A 21,873-nucleotide genomic window follows, 5' to 3' on the forward strand; every position below is an offset into this window, starting at 1 on the left:
TCCCCACTCCCACCCTCCTCTAGCTTATCTCTCCACGCTTCAGGCTCTCTGCCTTTATTCCTGATGAAGGGCTTTTGCCCGAAACGTCGATTTTGCCTGTCCTCGGATGCTGCCTGAATTGCTGTGTTCTTCCAGCACCACTGATCCAGAATCTGGTTTCCAGCATCTGCAGTCATTGTTTTCACCATGTTGGGTTTATACTCACTGGAGTTTAAAAGACTAATAAGTAGAAGAGTGTCTAAACGAATTGTAGATAATCGCAAGAGACCAAAATGGGTTGGGGTTTTCTGATTTAATCCTTTACTCATCTCTCTTGTTGGAAATAGTCATTGTCTTTCACTTGTGTGTTGCGAATGTTACTTGTTTCTTATCAGCATAAACCTAAATGTTGTTTAGATGTTCCTGTATATTGGCACAGTTACTGCTTCATTACTGTTATAAATTTCTACCTAAATTATATTGTTTAATAATAGTATTGTTAAATTTCTAACGTACATATTTCAAACCTTCTATTTACTGTTTCAACAAATCTCAGGGAAAAATAAATAGTCAGTGTATTTTACTTCCTAGTTTACAGCACATGATGATATTTTCAGCATAATTAACTGCTTACTCAGACAGCAATCCTGTTTCTTGACTAGGCCCCAAGTTAAAATTATTGTTGGGAAAGGGGAAATTCATACCACAGAGATCGCTAGGTCTTTGTGGGCAGAATTGAGATGTCAGCAGTGAGCACCATTGCTTCAATGATGACCATGAAATGCAGCCTCACACACATACAGAATTGGTAGATGTAATAATTACTGTGGCATCAAAACAGCGCAACTTAGACATTTTGTTTTCTTTAAAAAATTCTTGATTTATAGGCAAGTCAGACATTTAGAGCTCTTACTTTTAGGTAATTTACATTTTTTAGTTAACAATCCATTACAACATACTTGACAATAATATTCATTCATAAACCTAATACAAACTATAATTAAGTTATCAACCCTCCTTTCTTTGATGCTCATTAAAACTGAATTGTATTGGCTGTGTATAATATTGTGATAAAAACTAAATTACTGCAAGGTAGCTCCTCCCCTCAAATGGTACAAACAGTTCAGCCAATCATAAGGTGCCAATTATACTAATATGTAAATGAAGAAGAAATAAACTGGTGATGCTTTCACACAGTTTGCCCGTTGTTTATGTAATAGAAATTGTCCAGTATCTGCAGGTCTACTTTCAAGCATACTGAGTGTATATTTCCTGATTGTTCAAAAAGACATTGCCGGCATGTATCGTCTCCCCTCATTCCAAATGTATTACTCACTTTACAATGATTGTACATTCTATTTCTTAAAATCTCTTCAAAAACATGTTGCAGTCTGGTAAATTTATTATATTGATTAGTCATGTTCCTGTTCATGAGAGAAAAAAAAGGATCAGTACTGCAGAATGCACTAAGCTTCGGTTACTTGCAGAGAGGAATTACTTGGCACAAGCAGTGAAGTAAAAAGCACCCTTGTATTATTCTCAGGCCCAATGCAACATTTAATTGTGCAAAAACAAAATAAATGGAGAAGGATTGTGTTACCAATGATGTTTGTTCAATGATGATTGCAAGAATAAACAAGTGAATTTCATCCCCTATTCTGATGGAGCCAAGTTTATTCATGAGATATCTGAAGATAGTTGGCTCTTGAACATTATTACAGGACCTCTTCAGGATAATATCCTGTGGCTATGATGGTTGATGTTGTTGAATACTAATCCTTTGTGCTGAGTACAACCTGGGCTGGTAGAGAGATTTTCCCCCAATTCCCATTGATTTCATATTTGCAAAGACTCCTTGATGCCGTACTAGGTTGAATGCTACCTTGACGTCAAGGGCAGTAATTCGCACTTCCCATCCATCTTTGGACAGACCCTGTAGTAATGTCAAGAAGAAAGTAGCTCTTGTGGAACCCAAACTGAGTGTGAGTGAGCAGTGTATTGCTATGTAAGTGCCATGGTTTACTGCACCATTCATCACATGGCTGAGATTGAGAGTGGACTGATGTGGTGCTGATTGGCTGAATTACACTCCATTTTATGGACATGATATATCAAGGTAATTTTACCTTTTTTGTCAGATGTCTGTGTTTGCAGTGGTGGTGGTTAGGGGTACAGCTTGTTCTGGAACTGTGAAGAAGGTCACCTAAGATTACAATGAAACTTGTCCAACTGGGCCAATGGGCCAAGGAATGGCAGATGGGTTTAATTTGGATAAATGTGAGGCATTCAAACATGGACTTGTACAATTAATGGTAGGGCCTGAATACTGTTGTCAAACAGTTACCAAGAGGTTCAGGTATGTAGCCTTTGAAAGTTGCAACACGGGTAGACAGGGTGGTTAAAAAGGCAGTTAACATGCTTACTTTCATTGCTCAGACCATTGAGTATAGGAGTTGGGTTGTCATATTAAGGTTCTACAGGATGAGGCCTCTTTTGGAATACTGTGTACAGTTCTGTTCGCCCTAGTCTAGAAGGATATGATTAAATTGGAGAGGGTGCAGAAAAGATTTACCAGGATGTTGCCAGGACTGGAGGGTTCAGGTTATCAGGAGAGGCTGGATAGGCTGGGACCTTTTTTCTGTGGAACATAGGAGGTTGAGGGATGACATTATACAGGTTTATAAAATCATAAGGGGCATAGGTAAGGAGAATAGCAAAGTTTTTTTTCCCTCGGATGGAAGTTAAAAACCAGGGGAGGGGGCACATTTTTTAAGGTGAGTAGAGAAAGATTTATTAGGGACCTAAGGGGCATCTTTTTCACAGGCAGTTCGTATGTGGAATGAATTGATAGAGAAAGTAGCAGATGCAGGTACTTTTGCAATATTTAAAAGTATTTGGATAGATCCATGAATGGAATGGGTTTAAAGGAATATGGGCAAAAACACAAGCATATGAGGGACTTATTTAGTTTGGGAATCTTTGTCGGCATGGATGAGTTGGACTGAAGGGTTTGTTTCTGTGCTGTATGACTCTATCACACACCTTCAATACTATTGCTAGGATGTTGTCAGGACCCATAGTCTTCAGTAGCCAGTGGCTTTCAACCAATTCTTGACTTAAGTGGAGTGAAGCAAAGTCGTTGAAAACTGGGGACCTCGAGAGGAAGTCAAAGTTGACTATGCAGTCCCTACTTATAGCTGAAGATGGTTGTAAATGCTTGAGCTTTTCATTTGCACTAATGTGCTAGGCCTCTCATTATTGTTAGGTGTTTAATTGACCTGCACCATTCACAGAGCTTAGATCTGATCCATTGATTATAACCTCGCTTGGCATTCTCTGTATCACCTGCTGCTTACACTCTTTGGCATATGCATATAGCTGTGTTGTGGGTTCATTCATTTTTGGGTATGCCTAGTGCTGCCCCTGACATGTCCTCCAGCATTAAACCAGATGTGATGGCTTGGTTTGGTGATGCTTGTGCAGTGAGGGATTTGCTGCACTGTGAGGTTACAGAATGTGGTTGGATACATTCTGCTCCTGTTGATACCCCACAGCACATCTTGGACCCCAATTTTGAGTGACCCCAATTTTGAGTGACAAGATCAGTTATGAATCTATCCCATTTGGCAATGGTGGTGGTACCACTATAGTATGGAGGATATCCTTACTGTGAAGATATCTGCAGTGGTCACTCCTACCAATCTGTCATGGATAGATATGTCTGTGACAGACTGCTGAGGACAAGGTTAAGCAGTTGGTTCCCTCACCCTGCACGATATGGCTATTGGGTCCTTCAGTAGTGATGCTACTTAGCCACTTCAGGTCAAGGACATTGATATAGCCTCACACAGAGTAAGATTCTTTGCTCTTGCCAGCCTCTCTGTTTTCTCCAAGCAGTGTGTTTGATATGGGGAAGGACTGATTCATCTGCAAGGGAGGGAGGCAGCTTGTAATCGATAGAATGTTCTTCTGGTCTCGTGTATTTTAATGATACGAATACAAACACACCATGATAATGATGTCTAGACCTGGTTGATAAGTAACAAGAATTTTATTTTCCAAATCCATCCATTGGGTGGCATTCTGACACACTCTGTTCTCACTATGATCAATTATTAGCAGTAGCTGCAAAAATGTCTTTGCGTTAAGTGCCGTTTTTGTCCAGCCAAGTATAAAATTATTCTATGATGCGCTACTTCATTGCAGCTGTTTGTTTGCAAAATGAAATTAGCTCCTAGCTCCCTCATTTCTCCAGTTGACAGGCATTCCCTAATACTCAATAGTACCTCACCAAAACAAAAATCCATTGCTCATCAATGAGGATCTGCACTCTAGCAACTGAATGGTCTTGTGGGTCTGATGTGTTCATCTTCTAACATTTGGACTTGTTCACTTCCCAGCAGAAGCTTGGAGACAGGACCATATTTGTCAGATCATTAGATGCAGTTATTTAAGTCCACAAGTTACCACATTGCACTGGTCATTAGCATGTGTTAAGGAGTTACAGACCATGTTGGCATTACAGCTTTTAAAACTAAAACGAAAACTAAAACTGATTTGAATGACTAAACAAGTAAGATTCAAACTGCAGTTGATAAGGTAATGAGAAGGAAGCGCATGGAAACAGAGCAGCAGAAAGATATCTTGATCTTCCTTCAACTGAAAAAAAAGATATAGAACTAGATTAAGTGAACATTTGAAAAAGAGGAAGCAGACTTTTCATTGACCCGCAAGGTAGTTACAACTGGAAGAAGAGGTGAAAAATTGGACTCCAGATTACAGGAGGAATAGAATTTCTCTATCGACCAAAATCAGATGAGCAGTAGCAGGTAACGATGCCTATTTAGGCAAGGCAGTACCTTAGTGGTGCAACTTTATGAACAGACGCAGGCTAAGCATGTGTACTGAAATTGGGATAGGAGAAGATTTGAACTGAACACAAAGCAAATTGAATTTCATGGATTTGTGATTAATGCAAGGAAGGAAGAACATTAATTAGAGTTGGACAGTTCTCAATAATGATAAAATTCCCCTAACTTTTTTGTTCTGTCAAATGAGAGTGTTGACTCTCTCTTGCTTCTAGCACCATTTAAAAACATCTGACCAGGAGAAGAGCCACTGCACTGTCATTTTGACTTATTAAGTCAGCAAAAAGGCTGCCACTGTTTCTGATCTGAGAAGGAAAAACAGCACCAAATGTTGACATTCCACAAGTAATTCTTGTTGACGTTTGTTCTAAGGGATGAGTGAATGAAGAAAGGATGAGTTGTGTCTGGAGAATTGGTGGTTGAGCATGCAGGTGCTTCTAAAATACTAAGTTGTATTAGTAGTTACCTGTTCTCGGCACACACCCAACAGAGACCACAAAAAAAAGTTGTAGATTTTGAAGACCAGCTAGATTCCAGATGGCCTTAGTAGCCAAGCACAGCTTAATAAATGAGCCATGTAAACAAACTATGCCTTTGAAGTATGGCACATGGATGAAGGCCTAAAGTCATGACTTGGCACCAACAGGATAAATGCAGGGCTACGTCATTTCATGAGTGGATGAGCAATTTGTGACTATTCATAAAACGAAAGAGCATTATGAAGTCATTTAAGAAATGTGATATCGGCAGGGCCCTGGATGGCAGCGAAGATGATCTATTATTTAAAGTGACAGTTGCAAATACCAATAATGATGAGTGTAACAACATTGAGAAACTTTTAAGCTTTTATAATTCATAAGACTTGATGCATTCAATTTATTCTGTGATGGTAAATATTAGTATTAAATACCTATGTGGACAGAATACTTTCTTCTCTGTTTCTTTCTAAACTTTTGTTGTGTCTTATGATCCAAGTTTTCTCATAATCTAGCAAATGCAATAATAAGGAGCAGGAATACTTAATGTGTTCACTTTGTCCTTAAGGTCAGTTATAACATTCCAGTGCTGCAGCAGATGAGATCATTGATTCAACACAGAACAGGCATCGAATCTGGTCCATCTGCTCAGTTGCCTTACCAGCTGAGTAAATGCTTGAAATCTGAAAATACGATTGAAGATGCTGAAATTACCACAGCAGACCAAACAATTAGGTGGTGTTTTGGAAACTGACTCGAGCAACTCTGCCACAGGATCAACACTTTAAGCATAACTGGTATTTTCTCTGAAGGCTGACAAAGCCACAAGATATTTCCAGTATTTCTATTTGCTTTGCTGCCCTGTACACTATTCTGTTAAGATGTAGAGTTATTTTGATGTGGATCCTGTTCGCTCTGGTATATACAATGAAGTCACACATAGGCTGGACTAGGGAAAGACAGCAGGTTTCCTACGTTTAAAGGACATGAGCGAACTAGTTTTTTTTTACCAACAATTGACGTGGTTGCCATGAGGCTAGCGTTCTATTCCATATTTTCATTGAATTCAAATTTCACAATCAGTCATGCCGGGAATCAAGCCAGTGTTCCTCCCAAAATTAACATGGGTTTCTGGATTACTAGTCCAATGACATTACCACTGTGCCACTGCGTCTCCTACTAATCAAACCACACCACCGAAATAGTAGGCTCAATGGGCGTGTGCAAATTGTGGAAGAATTATTTATGGAGTTCTTTTTTGTCAGAAGCTACTGGAGGTGGGAAGTAGTGTAAGTAAAACCACAGCCATACTTTACTTTGGGACCCGCAGGAAAACAGGATTATGTCTTATAGAACTGTGTATGTCTTAATGATTCAATGTCAATGAAAGACCTCAGAAATAGCTTCACATTCCAATGTTTTATACTAATTTTTCAGACTCTAGATCAATAATAATAAGTAAATGACGCAACTCACCATATAATGAGACAGTCTCTGAAATTCCAGCATTAGATGACAGCTTGCTTATCTAATTCTCAAATGCTTCACTAAATTAGTGGGAAGGAATTGTTTCATGTTGCAAACTGTCTAGCCAAGACTGTATCTACTTAGTTATTATAAATTCATGCATACAATAACCTGGAGGTGATTAGAGCTGGCAGCTCTGCATATTGGTTTTATACGCTGGAAAATAATGTTGCAGTATCTGTTATTGATTTTTGAGAAATTCATACTTTTAGTGCAGTGAATACATTCCTTTTAAATTAATCTTTTTATTTTAGCCGTCGCTACAGTCCAGTGTCAGCATATTTTTCTTCATCCTTTAATTAGATTTGGAAAGAATAGTTTAAAAAAACAGCCATATGCAGGTGGAAGCTACTATGTTAATGTAGGAGGCACTTTTTTTTTAAAAAAAAGACACACACAATTTGACTTGTGTGAATGTTTTATTGAGAAAAGGCTCAGTTATCAGAAACAGTACAGATTGTTTGCTCTAATCCAAATGTTTATGGAATTTGTATTCTTTTGCAGGCAAACCCTGGGCAAGTAAAACTAAGTAAACCAGTGGCTTTATGGACCCAGCAGGATGTTTGTAAATGGTTAAAGAAACACTGTCCCAATCAATATCAGACCTACAGTGAGTCCTTCAAACAGCATGATATAACAGGTAGTGTAAAAATTAACAAATGTGGAGGAGGGAGATGTTGGGGTTGGGCGAAGATGTCAAAATGCCATTAAAAATGCTTAGTAGTCAAGGAAATGTGATCTTTTCAGATTTTATTCCTCCCAGCTCACCATTCTAGTTCCCAATTAGCTGTGCAACAATTGTGCAGTGGGGTCAATTGCTAATTGCACCTTTTTCACTTGTGGCTACAGCAGAAGCTGATGCTGTTGTTCTATTTCTTTCCCCAACCCCAAGCTCTCTGCATTCATTGTGACTTTAAATGATGTGCTCTGACTGAGGATCAACTGGAGCCTCCAATTCTGCCACTCTGGCTCTCTGCATTGTGCTTCATCTCACCATGCTGGATCTATTCTGAATTCATACTTCGCTACTTTGGTAGCCGTTGGACGAACCAACTTTTGTTGTTTAAACGTTTGACAGTAATTACTAATGAATAATTCTTTAAAATATCCTGAAGTGAAATTCCCTTTTGACCGATGTTAATCCTGGGTTCATCATATTAACTTCCACATGTTAAGGACACGATTGAATTAAGAACTTGGAACACTTTTATTAGGGCTTTTGTGGTGCAATGATAGTGTCTGTACATATGAGCCAGCAGGCCCGGGTTCAAATCCCACCAGATCCAAACTATAATAACATCTCTGGGCAGGTTGATTAGAAAATATCTGATTTACTACTGAAAAGGCTTTGGTGCTGTCCGAGACTGATAGTTCATTTAAAAAAACGCACTATAAACTTTGCCACAAGAGCCCTTAAAGAAGTGTTCCAAAGTGCAAAGTGGCAAAGTTAGAGTCAGGTCCTATTTGCTCCAGCGTTTTATAATAACAAATCTGAACAGGTTCTTTAGAAAACAATTCATATTATTACATCTCTCGTAGTGCAGTGATAGAGTCTTGGCCAGAAGATCTGGGTTCACGTCCCACCCGCTCCTGTGTGTTACCATATCAGAGCAGGTTGAGCAAAGTAACTTGGAAAGCTTAACTAGGCTCTTGTGGTGCAGTGGCGGTGTCCTTATGTCTGAACCAGGAGACCTGAGTTCAAGTCCTACTTTTTCCAGAGTTTGTAATTTGGGAGTAAGGACAGTCTGCTAGAACACTGTGTTGTGGGTAGGTGGGAGGTGATATCTATAAGGTTGCATTCTGTGAATAATCCATTATCAAGACATAGATACAAACATATGAGTTAACAGCTATTTGGCTCTTTGTTAGTACTTTGCCATTCAATATAATTGTGGCTAATCTGTTGGTGTTTTGAAAGTCGCATTCCCAACTATCTCAGATTTAACATTTGATTCTCTTGCCTATCAACATCTTTGCGTACAGAGTCCTTGCAACAACATTTCAATGATGGGTGTTGGTGCATCCCAAAGTGTAGTGTTGATGTGTAACACTACTGTAAGTAGGTGGAAATGTGCCATGATGATGCATTAAGGTTGGTACATGTCCAGTGCCAATATCTGTGGACATGGGATGCATGCGCTTACTGCCCATAGAGTGTACCCTGAGATGTTGGTGCCAGATGTCTAAGATGCCTGGAGGAGCAAGTGGTGACCTAGAATTCACAGCCAACCACTCTGATTATTATGTCAAGAATTTCCACATTTAGTTTCTATCCAGCTGATGGGAAATTGGTAAATTAATGTTAGTGAGGGTAATACTAAGTAATGATCCATGCCAATAAGCCTCTCGCTGCTCACTAGCAAGAATCTCTTCTCAGCGTCTAGCACTTGCCAATGCGACTTTTTGGCCTCATTTGACATCTCACCCAAATTTCCACTCTCCCTCAAGCCTTCTCCTAATTCATCTTGTCCATCAAGCCTACCACTGAGCCATAGAATGGTTACAGCACAAAGGAGACCATTTGGCTCATCATGTCCATGATAGCCATATGGAACAAGCCACTCACATTCCTGCTTTTCTCCACCTTTTTCCAACTTCTTATGCCACTGCCACATTTTCAGGCCGACCCAGGCTGGAGTTCCTAATCACTTCTATTGGAAAAATATTAACTGTTGCCTATTTAAAACTTCCAAGATGCACTTTTTAAATAATCTTCAAGAACTTAGTTAAGTAACAATATTCAACTTGAAGTTTTATTACTTAAATACCCAGATGATGGTTGTAAAGGACCATTGTAAAGTAGGAAAATGTTTTAAAATTTCTTTGTAGAAAGTCTCTCAACTAAGATTATTTTAATTATAAAGAGAGCGAGTTAACATAAGTTCCTCTTGCATAGGATTGAGAGTAAACCCGTTTTGAAAGCATCTGAAATCAGGATAATAACAATAAAGAACCAAGGATGCTGGGCAAACTCGGGTCTGGCAGCATCTGTGGAGAGAAAACAGAGTTAACATTTCATGTCCAATGAACCTTTGTTAGAAGTATCAGGCTGTTTTATTGTGAAGGCACTTGTTTCCCTGACCCAATGGGCTCTGTGTTGATGGGAACATTGGAAGAGACCAATTGGATTAACAGATTTCACATTTTTGGCTGAAGAATATTGGAAAAAAAAGCTTCAATCTTGTAATTTGCCCTCATTCAGATTCCTTTGTGACTGAGATTGCACCTGTGGGGTCTCCTCATCATATTAGTTTCCTGGATATTCTTCACCATTCTTGACTGGAAAGAGTTAGATATTTGTTGGCTCTGTTTCATGTCCGGTTACTTTTAGCATTTCGTCCACAGGTAACTGTATGTGGCTTCACTGGGTTGATGCCTCATTCTAAGATACCATCCTGGGAAAGAAGATATCTCACTTCTTAGTTAATCAGGATTGGTTTTGTGGCTTGGAAGTGGAGAAGTGAAAAATGTCGATCAACCACCAGGAGGCATGGCAATGAAGATCTACAAGAAGGGTCACAATTTAGGTTCTGTCATCAAGAGACTGAGCGCATGTAATCTTCACAGCTAGACAAAACCAAGAACAGTGCAGAGAATAGCAGATATGGGGCCATCTTTATCTCATGAAGTCAATTGGGAGGGACTATAGAGAGTCTACCTCCTATTTGGTTGACTGTAAAGAGTCATCACAATTATCTGCCTGCTATACAAGAACATGTTATCCTTAATTCAACACAGACCAAATGCTTGTGCAAAGGGGTGTTAAGCAAGGATATGTCAATGCATCAATGCCAACTCCAAATTCCTCACTGCAACACTCCGAATATCAATGAAGCTTCCAGCTGGAAACAAGATGAATAAGTCTGCTCTGTTTACATTGTCTTCAGTCCAGAATCAAGACCACTCAACCCCTGTCATTGAGCTTAAGTCTGCAAATGATGCTTACATGTACACACAGTCAATCTGAGGCTGAGCATCAAGCTATCATTGACCGTTCATGGAAGCGAATGAGAGAATGAGTCTTCTACTAAGCATCTGGAAGACACTATCAGGCTGCTCCTACCATGCAACACTATCCCTTGACTATCACAAACCACAGTGAACTACATTCCCATGTGGATCAATTCTCCTACCTTGGGAGCTTCTTTTTCAGCAAGGACAAAGATTTATGAAATTCAACATTGCCTCCAGTGTGCCAGCACAACCTTTGGTCATATGAAGAACAGTATGAGAAGAACCTCAAACCTAGCCCCAGACTCATGATCTATTAGGCAACAGTGTTGCCTGTCCTACCAAGAGCATCAGAGACATGAACCAGTACAGCAAATCTTCAGTCACTAGAAAAATATGAGCTGTGATGCTCCTCAAAATCCCACTGGCAGGATAGGCACTCTAATATCAGTGATTCCTGATGAAGGGCTTTTGCCCGAAATGGTGTTTCTTTTCCCCTGCTCCTCGTATGCTGCCTGACCTGCTGTGCTTTTCCAGCACCACTCTAATCTTGACTCTAATATCAGTGTGCTCTCTCAGGCCAGCATTGACTCACTTGGCTCTGTCAGTCAGCTGTGCCGTGTGGGCAATATTGACCAGATGCCTGACACATCACTCCCAGAACAAGCTCTCTACTTTTGAACTTTGGCTCCTAGATGCTGTTATCTGTATTGATTCTTAATGTCTGAGCCAAGAAAGAAAACTGTGCTGCAAAGGTGTTTCATGGAATATTTGCATTCAAGCTGAATTCCCCTTCTTTGAAGTGAAGTGAATCTCTTGTTCTTTCACGGGTAAAGATGAAAGCTAAGAAATAATGCGTTTCAAAAGTTGCTAGGGAAATGTTTGGAGTGACTAACTGTTGGGAATAAATTGTGCTGACTTGTCTTAATTGCATTTCTGTACCATGTACTGTTATTGGAACAAACGTGGTTTGTCAAAGCCATTAACTAAAATGAAGAATGATACCACTTTCATTTGTGCTTCCCTTTGCCTTTGCAAGTGAGAAAATGAATTATTTAAATTAATTCTAGGTTGTTGCTATTCTCAGGAAATTGTTCCACTCTGAGAATAACTAATAGCAGATTTTATTTTAAATATATTGCATGTCAAAATTAAAATTTGTATAATCAGACGCATAGCTATTGCAATGTTATAGATTAGATTTGGATGTTTTTGCAATGTTTTTGACCTCTGTCAAATATTGTCCAGACCAAGGTTAAGCATGATGCTAGAAAAGGCTGTACAAATATTTAGTGTAATACTATAAGGGCAAGTGATGGCCTACTGCTGTTATCACGAGACTATTAACCCAGAGAGACCCAGGTAATGTTCTTGGGACCCCGGTTCAAATCCTGCCATGTCAAATGGTGAAATTTGAATTCAATCAATATATGGAATTAGGAGTTTAATTATAACCATGAAACCATTATCAATTCTAGGAAAAACCAGCTGGGTTACAAATGTCCTTTTGGGAAGGAAACTAATTTCCTTATCTGAAACAAGAACAGAAAGTGCTAGATAAGATCAGCCTGTCTGGCAGTCTTTGTGGACAAAAAGAGTTAACCTTTCGGAAATTCAATGAAGAAGAGTCACTGTCAAGTGTTCCTCATTGCTAAATCTGTGCAGTCGATGGCACCTTGGACGGGCTAGAGGGGAATGCAATTGACCATTTTCTTGCTGTCACTGAAGATGTTGACATAAGCCAATGTTCTGGCAAAGAACCAGTGACCTGCCTTTTATATTTACATGCCACCAATTGAGAGACCCTCTATCTGTGCTGGTGTGTTGGAAGGGGCCAGAGTAAAACAAACTGAGGACAGTGGGTACTGAATGGCCATTTGCTTCATCGAGGAGGCAGCTCTTCCTGAAGGAAGCCACAAGTGTTTGCGACCACCTGAGGTGGTAATCAGCTCTTCAGATAGATTGAAGTTGAGCCTCAGTCAAACCTTTCATGGGGTAGGTGCCACCGATGTGCCTAGCTCTGTTTCTTTCCACTCGAGTCTGTATTGTGCAACCACAGCACAATGTCACTTCTAGATGTCTTTTTTCTAAACTTTGGTACATGTCCTCTCACCTCCCCCACCTTACTGTGATCTACTTAACTGTCTTCACCTTCTCAAAGCTTCTATGCTGATCGGAACCACTAAGCACTGAGCCTACATGACTTTAAGTGAACGTGATGGAAGAAGGAAAGAGTAGACTCACCAGTAAACAACTGGATGTAAGAAAGCATCAATCTACATTTTAAAAAGCAAACAGAATGTAAGCTTAAAATAAGAAATAAATTGAACTGAACCAGCATGTATAATATAATGGTGGTGACAGGTTAGTGGTTGGGAATTCTGCAGTGAGTAACTTGTCTGTCCATGCCAATCATGTACAATGGCACAAGTCAGGCAGATGAGTGAGTGAATTCAGCTCCATCAACACTCAACAAGCTTGATACCATCCAAGACACAGCAGCCTGCTTAATTGACACCATATTCACTGGCTTCAACATTCACCCCCAAACACACAGTGATGGCAGTGTGTACCAATGACAGAATGCACTGCAGCAACTCACCTCGGCTCCTTCAGCAGCACCTTCAAAGCTGCTACCTCCAGAAGGACAAATGCAGAGCTTGCACGAAAAAACTGCCAAATATATGTTGCTCTCGTACATTATCCTGGCTTGGAATTACCTTGTCATTTCTTCACTGTAGTTGAACTAACATCCTGGAACTTCCTTCCTAACCAGAGCTGGGGATGTACCAGCATTCCAAGGACTGCAACGGTTTAAGAAAGCAGTTCTTCATCACTTTCTCATGGTAAACTAGGGATAGACAGTAAGTGCAGGTCTAGTCAGTGACTCCCTCATTGGCTGAACAGGCAATGAACATTCCCTCAACCTTAAAAACCTCCATAAAGTGCAGACGAATGTCGTCTCCTTTTTAACTGGTGCATTTTGAGTTCACAGAACTCCATAATGAAATTTCTTGTCCAATGATCATACTGTTTCCACAATCAGCTAAATGTACCTCAGCTAAACATGAATGCTGTCATGTTTCAGCTCAGCTTTAGCTGCCTTTCAAATTTCTACTGTTTATGCTGGTGTATTACCCATCCAAATGCAATGCACTCACTTTACATGTTAAAATTCTCTTTCTTCCCTAATTGAATAGAATAAGCAGATGGTTTATCTTCCTAATTGTTGTCTTTTTCTGATTTTTAGAAGTTTGACACTTCCTCCCAAATAATTGGGCGCTTGGAAAGTCCACTGTTTCTCTTCTCCAAATACATTTTCACTCTACTATTGATTTTTAGTTCTGTGGAGGTGACTAGGTTTCAAATGGGTTAAGATCAGTATTAACTTGAATTTGAAGGTACTGGTAATTTCCAATCATGAAATACCTTTCTTCAGAACACAACCAGTGACATATCTGTGATATTACAACACAAGGACATTCAATAGTATAAATCATTTCCAGAGAGAGAAAACATTTGTTTGCTTCTTTTGCAAATGACAGACTAAAAAATATCCAAATTTTCATAACCTCAAAACTGAAGTTGCTTTGGGAAATATTTTATCCAGCTGCCTTCATTTACTTGTTTCTCTTTCTTTCATAAATCTTCGGTGCTAAGTGCAGAGGTACTGTAGTACTTTAAGAGGTTATCCGAATGGTTCCTTAAAATACTGAATAAATTTATGTTATAAAAACGCTGACGTGACTTTAAAATGCCTAATTTGTAGTCTCCACAATTTCACTGTTTGTGTTTATTGATCTTAAATAAATCAATTGTGAACATCAAAGGAACTTCTACCCGAGCCAAAAAGAATTAAGTCAGAATTGCTATCCTTCTGGGATAGTAATTACAATTCAATTAATGTGAAGCATTGAACTATTCTCATGCAGAATTGGTCTCATGTTAACAGGGGCAATATTGTGAAAATATTTATGACAAATAAGAATTTAAGACAGTTCTGATCATAAGTGTCTACCTTTGAAACTAGCAATCTTTTGCCACTCGTGGTGCAGTGTCCTCTATGTTGTGACCAATCGGAAATTAAGTGATTGCTTTGGTGAATATTTCCATTTTATCATCAAGAGCACCCTGAGCTCTCTGATTAATATCTGCTGAGTGTTTGCACTGTGTAACCTGTTTTTGTTGCAGGTTTCCGAATTTGTCAGCATTTTATTTTTATTAACCTTTTTAAACTAGTCATTTTTGTAGCAAATATTCAGCTCAAATTCATAAATTGCTGAAACTAAGATCCTTTTCCTTTTGTGTCCAGTTGAATGAGCTGGACATTCTCCCCAGACAAAGAGACAAACCCATTAAATAAATAGACTTTAGTTGAGAGTCATTTGATTCTCCTTGATTTGTGAAATGATCATTGTTAAAAATCACACAACACCAGGTTATAGTCCAACAGGTTTAATTGGAAGCACACTAGCTTTCGGAGCGACGCTCCTTCATCAGGTGATTGATGAAGGAGGGTCACTCCGAAAGCTAGTGTGCTTCCAATTAAACCTGTTGGACTATAACCTGGTGTTGTGTGATTTTTAACTTTGTATACCCGAGTCCAACACCGGCTTCTCCGAATCATAAAATGATCATTGATGGTCAAGTGATAAATATGCTAGTTACTGACAGATATTCATTTACATTGTAGCTGCATTCTGACTACAAGCCAAGCAGAAAGCTATTTGATTAAAAGCAAAATATCTTGGATGCTAAAATCTAAAACAAAAGCACAAGATGGACATATTCACCAGGTCGAGTAGCATCTGTGCAGAGAGAATCAGGGTTCATGTTTCAGGTTATGGTAACAGAGCACAAGCTGAAATGTGAACATTGTTTCTCTCACCACAGTTAATGCCAAACCAGCTGATTGATCAGGTTTCACAAACTGAGTCCTTATCACCAGTGGGGTCACAGGGCAAGGTTTTAGGGTTGCAAGCTTAGAGACTGCAATGGTGATGGAGCTATGACTGAGTTTTAGTATCTTTTTAAATGTTTCTTTTGATCAGAGGATGTGCCTTTTTTCTGAAGATTGATTGTTGCTCCAACCGCAGCATGCAAAACGTTGGGAATTTTTTTTTAGGGAAAACCCAGCTGATTTTAAACAAGTCTCAACTCCCCTCTGTGAACAACTTTCTGAACACTGCCTTCCCTTCCCATTCCCAAAATTTCACTGCGGAGTCACAGGAAGCCTGAGGCATTAAAACAGGGTCACACATAGGCATGATGTTTGATAAGCACTGACTCGGCTAAAACTTAATGAGGAAAGTTACAAATGTAAATGTTGATTGTAAAGAGTGGAATCAAGATGTGTACTTTGAGGTGAGGTATGTTTCCAGAATGTGAACATTGTGCTTACCATGTTTGAAACCTTACTGGATCTCGATGTCAGACTCCTGTGCTGGAAGATAACTTCACCAAATAGACCTGCTGTGCTTTTCCTTAAGTGGGTTTATCCCATTCTGAACTGATGATGACAATTTGGCCACCTGTATAAAACTGGACCAGCACTCAATTCTAAGAGCAAGAATTATAAGTACATATGCATACATGCAGATGTACATAATAAATCTACAAGTCTAGTGATCATGTATTGAAGTGAAGACCTCATATGTCTAAGGCCACTGTGTTTTGCATAGTATATTTATAATGGATGTAATTATGAGTCTTTCCCAAAATTTCTTCCACTATGACGCCCCATTTCAAGGGTTGAAAATTGATATGACCTTGCAGTGAAGGGGAGGGGGAAGAGGGGAAGGGAAGAGGTGGTGCAGATTTGAGAATAAATGGTGAGGGGGTAGGTACTGTCAGAACAGGAGCTTGTTGGAGCAGGACTATGGCTGTTAGGAGCCAGTCAGAGCTTTATTGAAGCCATTGTAGCCTCAGGTCATGACTCATAAATGTCATTCAGTAACCCCACATGGATGCCCATCCCAGATTTGGGAAGCTCTGCCATGTTGGTTATCGGTGAATAAAGCTCATAAAAGACAGCTCATCAGGTTAAAGGTAATGGTTCTGAGATTATTCCTCCCAACAGAAAGAGTTGACTTACTTTCCTGCTGCAGCTTATTTACAAAAACGTAAGTAAAATTTGCAAAACTAAAGGCTACAGATGCTGAAATAAAATCAGAAAATTCTGGAAAAATGTACTTGCTCTAACAGCATCTTTTTAGAATGAAACAGTATTTAAGTTTTCGAGGCAGTAACCTTTCATCAGAAGCAGTAAATGTTTTTGTATTCTCAGGTCGAGCGCTTCTAAGATTAACAGACAAGAAGTTGGAAAGGATGGGTATTGTCCAAGAAACTCAACGACAGCATGTCCTTCAGCAGGTTCTGCACCTGAGAGTCCGAGAGGAAGTCCGCAATTTACAGCTACTTACACAAGGTACAGATTACTGTGTTGGGTAAAGCTATTGGGCCAAATCCATATACACTGAAGGCTTCTAAAAAATCAATAGCTGCCATTCCTCCTTATCAGTAACTATCATTTTAACTCCATTGTTAAATTGTTTTAAATCAAACTAAGAATTTTGAAGTAGTGCATTTAATTATTCTAAAGTCAAGATTAAATAAAAATATTTATCTAAGTCCCTGACTAGATGAGTTTCATTGCAATTTGCATTAATTAAAGAAACAAATTAAATTAAAAGAGGCAACAATTATGCCCTTTGGTAAAATGTGATATAATTTTGATCTTTATATCCAATTTGTGTTTAACAACAAACACAATTTCTGAAATAAAAAACTGTAAGGAATAGAAACATTTTTGCTTAATTTTGTAATTCTTCTCTGCCTGTTTCAATCCTTGCAAATCTCCTCTCCCTAACTTCATCTGGCTCTATGACCACTTTCCCCTCCCCCACTCCTCAGCAGCAAATTCCACATTCCTCCCTCTCCAGCAGTTTGATCATCCTCTCTTTCCATGGTATCATCGTAGGTCTTCCATTCAGCCATCTAATTGAGTAGATTATCAACAGTTTGACCTTTTTTTATTTCTTTCTCTTCCCTCAAGATTCTTTTTAAAACCAACCTCTTTTTAAGTTGAGTCAAACTCCTGGAACTCCCTGCCTTAGAGCATTGTGGGTTTATCCACAGCACATGGACTGCAGGGGCTCAGGAAGCCAGCTCACCACCACCTTCTCAAGGGCAACTTAGGATGGGCAATAAATGCTGGCCCAGCAGTCATGTCCACATCCCATGAGTTTATTTTGAAAAATGTTACCCCCTACTATTTGGTTATTGTCTTTTTGGTTATTGTCCATTTTTATCGGATTTACATTGAAATTCTGTGAATTTCCCTTGATACTTTTTAAATGATGCAAAATACGTGAAAATGATTGTATTTGCAAATTAACATTAATGTTAGCAGCATTGTCATCTCTGAGTCACACCTGTGTCTGGGTTCACATTCAACTTCAGGAGTTGAGTACAAAGATCACAGCTAGCATTTCTAGTGCAGTCCTGAGCAAATGCTGCACTGCCAGAGATTGCAAATTTCAGATGCGATGTTAAACCAAGGTCCTTATACGTCTGGTGAATGTATAAGATCCTTTTATGATAGCACAAAGAAGAGGATTGGAGCTTTCCATGATGTGCTTTGTAAGTTTAACCTTCAACTAGTATCACAAAAAAGACCAGATTATCAGCTCATTGTCTGATTGTTGTTTGCAAATTGGCTATTGCATTTCCTAAATACTATTGTGACTTCTTTTATTTCAATAATGTACTTTATTCTTAAAATATTTTTATATACATACATAATCATTAGACCAGTTCAATTCTGTACAGTAGCATATGGAGAAATAAACAAGCATTGGAGTTTGACTCTAACCAACAAACAAACCCAAGGCATTTCTTTCTTGTACAAGTCTATATTTATGTACATTTAAGGCACTGCAAGGGTCTGACACCTGAACAGACATCCATTTAACTTGGGCAGAAACAAAGATCTTAGTCTTTCCCCACTGGGCCTTGGTGGCATCTGCCCCAAGCTTTAATGTGTCCCTTAGCACACAGCATCATAGAATCCCCTGCAGTGTGGAAGCAGGCCATTCATCCTAGCAAGTCCACACCAACCTTCCAAAGTGCTTCCCACCCAAATCAATCCCCCTTAACCTTTATTGTCTGCAATTCTGCATTTCGCATAACTAATCCACCTAACGTATACATCCCTGGGCATTTTGGGCAATTTAGCTTGGCCGATCCATCTAACCTGCGTATCTTTGGACACGTCCTGGAACCTTGAAATGTGCCAGTCTGTAACACTTGGTCCAGGTCAACTCCTTGCTCCGGAAAACCGACCAATTTTGGGCAGACCGATAAGCATCTCCAGGTGCAGTCGATGTTTGTTTGTCTCTGCATGCATTTTGGGAACAGATCATAGAGCACAGAGCACTGTGTCACAGAGCTGTTCGGGAAAAACCTCAACAAAAATCAGTGCATCTCTCTCCAGACTTCCTTTGCAAAGACACAGTTCAGAATGAGAAGTATGCCAGTCTCTACCCCCACCCCATCCCTCAGCAGCTGCTTCGAGGGCGGTGTGCGGTGGCACAGAGCATCCAGATGTACATGAAGAATCTCTTGGCTAGTACCCTTCTCACCACCAGCCAAGTGATGTCTTGGTTTTATTGGAAAGTTCTGGTAATGAGGCATTGTGCCAAATGACTTTGGCAGTCTGCTCAGGGAACAACTTGATAGGATCCACCCTCTGCTTTTCTGGAAGAGTCTGAAAGACACCGCGTGTTGACAATTTCCAGATGGACTTGTTGTCAAAGGTGTTTGTCTTTGCAAATTTCTCTAAGAGGGACAGGTGATACTGAACGGTCCAACTACTTGGAGTGTTCTGCAGCAATGAGGCTAGTCCCATCCTTGGCAACACTGGGGACAGGTAAAACCTCAGAATAAAGTGACACTTAGTCTTTGCATTCAAAGGGTCTATGCACAGCTTGATGCAGCTGCATACTGAGGTGGCCATCAGGATGAGGGCAGCGTTGGGTACATTCATTCATCCCACAGCACTTATCCAGAACTTTGACATGATGTCCCTGTGGCTACAGACCATCTTAGACTTCCAGGTGAAGTGGAAAATGGCTCAGGTGACTTAATATTAGATTAGATTTTTTTTAGATTACATTACAGCGTGGAAACAGGCCCTTCGGCCCAACTAGTCCACACCGACGCACAACCCACCCATACCCCTATATTTACACATTACCTAACACTACAGGCAATTTAACATGGTCAATTCACCTGACCTGCACATCTTTGGATTGTGGGAGGAAACTGGGGCATCCGGAGGAAACCCATGCAGACACGGGGAGAATGTGCAAACTCCACACAGTCAGTCACCTGAGGCGGGAATTGAACCCGGGTCTCTGGCGCTGTGAGGCAGCAGTGCTAACCACTGTGCCACCGTGCCGCCCACTGCAACGGTACAGGTTCTGGCAATGGGCCAGACCTGCACCATGTACAATGACAGAGAGAGTGCTTCACACTTAGCAACTAGATTTTTACCCACAATGGAGAGGGAGCGGTAATCCCAACAGCCCAGTTTCTACTTCACCTTGGTGATGCACTCCTCCCAAGATTTTGTATATGTCCCAGCCCCTCCAAACAATATTGCCAGCACCATCCAGTAATCTGCCCTGATGGTGAAGGGGATGAAAGATTGGTCGGCCCAGTTCCCAACGAACATAACCTCACTTTTTCTTCAATTTACATTGGCTCCTGAGGCCAGTTCAAACTGATCACAAATGCTCATGAGTCTGTGCACTGACAGCGGATCCAAGCAGAAACTGGTGACGCCGCCTATGTACAGGGAGGCTTTGACCTGCATGCCTCCTCTCTCTGAAAAGTCACCTCTCTCAGGCTCACATCCTTCCTTACAGACTCCACAAAAGGCTCAATACAATGCACAAACCAGGCAGGAGAGTGTGGGCAGCCCTGCCTGATTCCCGATATGATCGGGAACATTCTGATTCCCACCTGTTGATGGAGATTGCACAACTGCTGTTGGTGTACAGCAATCAGATTCAATTCCGGATTCTCTCCCCAAAGCCTATTTTGGAAACCACAGCTCACGTGTAGGTGTGCAATATCCTTCTCCTGTCAAAGGCCTTCTCCTGGTCCAGGCAGATGAGCAGGCATGTAGCCCTCTCTCCTGCTCTTAGGCAATTATATCTCTGAGGAGCTCGAGGCTCTAAGAGATCGTCCTACTTAGTACAGCAGCGATTTGCTCAGGGTGAATCGATGATCCCACCTCAGACCTGACCTGACCTGGTTGGCGATGACCTTAGACAGGATTTTGTAGTCTGCATTCAACAGTGAAATTAGTCGCCAATTTCTAAATTCCTTCCTCTTCCCCTTCCTATCCTAAGAGCAATGCCATAAGGAATTCTCAGCACCCCTCTGGCAAAGCCACTCATGATAAGGTCAGAGGGGAAGAAGCAGACAAAGTGCAATCCTAAACAAGTCCGAAACAGTGATTCAGGAGGAAGATATTCATGTGCAATGGCAGATGAAGGCTGAAGCAGTAAGGAGATCCCCAGTCATTGAGTTGTCCTTGCCACTGGAATCGGATAAACCTTCTGTCAAGGACCATGTGTTGGTTGGTGTGCAACAGCATTCTCATGTTAAAAGGTGTCCTGAATAATGTGTCTACCTAGAGGGATTCAAAAGCATTCTAAGGACTTGGGTAACTCCAAGCAGGTGAGATAAGTGATGAAGTATTTAGGATATGTTGGGGTGGATTGGAGAAATCTGGTCATGACGGGGTGTGTATGGTAGGTGGGGAGGGTAGAGTTTGGATTTTGTAGGGTGGGTGGGGTGACAGGGGGATGGCTGTTTGGTCCATTAGCAAGAGGTTGGTTCAGGTCCAATCCAGAGGCCAAGTGGTTGGGGTAGACTCTGGACTAGTGGCAGTGGAGGAGGGAGAGTTGGGTCCAGTGGAAGGAAATGGGGAAGGTGTTTGGGTTGGGTCTGACATTGGTGGGGACAGGGTGAGTCCATTATGAAGTTTTGGGTCAGATATT

General features: G+C 40.5%; 1 protein-coding gene across 2 annotated transcripts in view; it reads left to right on the forward strand.

The window, feature by feature from the left end:
- Positions 1–21,873, forward strand: part of samd12 (sterile alpha motif domain containing 12) — a 122,941-nt gene that overhangs the window by 59,816 nt on the left and 41,252 nt on the right. For both annotated transcript variants that reach the window (XM_043688986.1, XM_043688987.1), the window contains 2 exons: positions 7,355–7,490; positions 17,088–17,228. In XM_043688986.1, the coding sequence (XP_043544921.1) occupies positions 7,355–7,490; positions 17,088–17,228 (277 nt within the window). The remainder of the gene's footprint in view (positions 1–7,354; positions 7,491–17,087; positions 17,229–21,873) is intronic.

Source organism: Chiloscyllium plagiosum, chromosome 4 (assembly GCF_004010195.1).
Source record: "Chiloscyllium plagiosum isolate BGI_BamShark_2017 chromosome 4, ASM401019v2, whole genome shotgun sequence".
In the NCBI taxonomy this organism is placed as follows: domain Eukaryota; kingdom Metazoa; phylum Chordata; class Chondrichthyes; order Orectolobiformes; family Hemiscylliidae; genus Chiloscyllium; species Chiloscyllium plagiosum.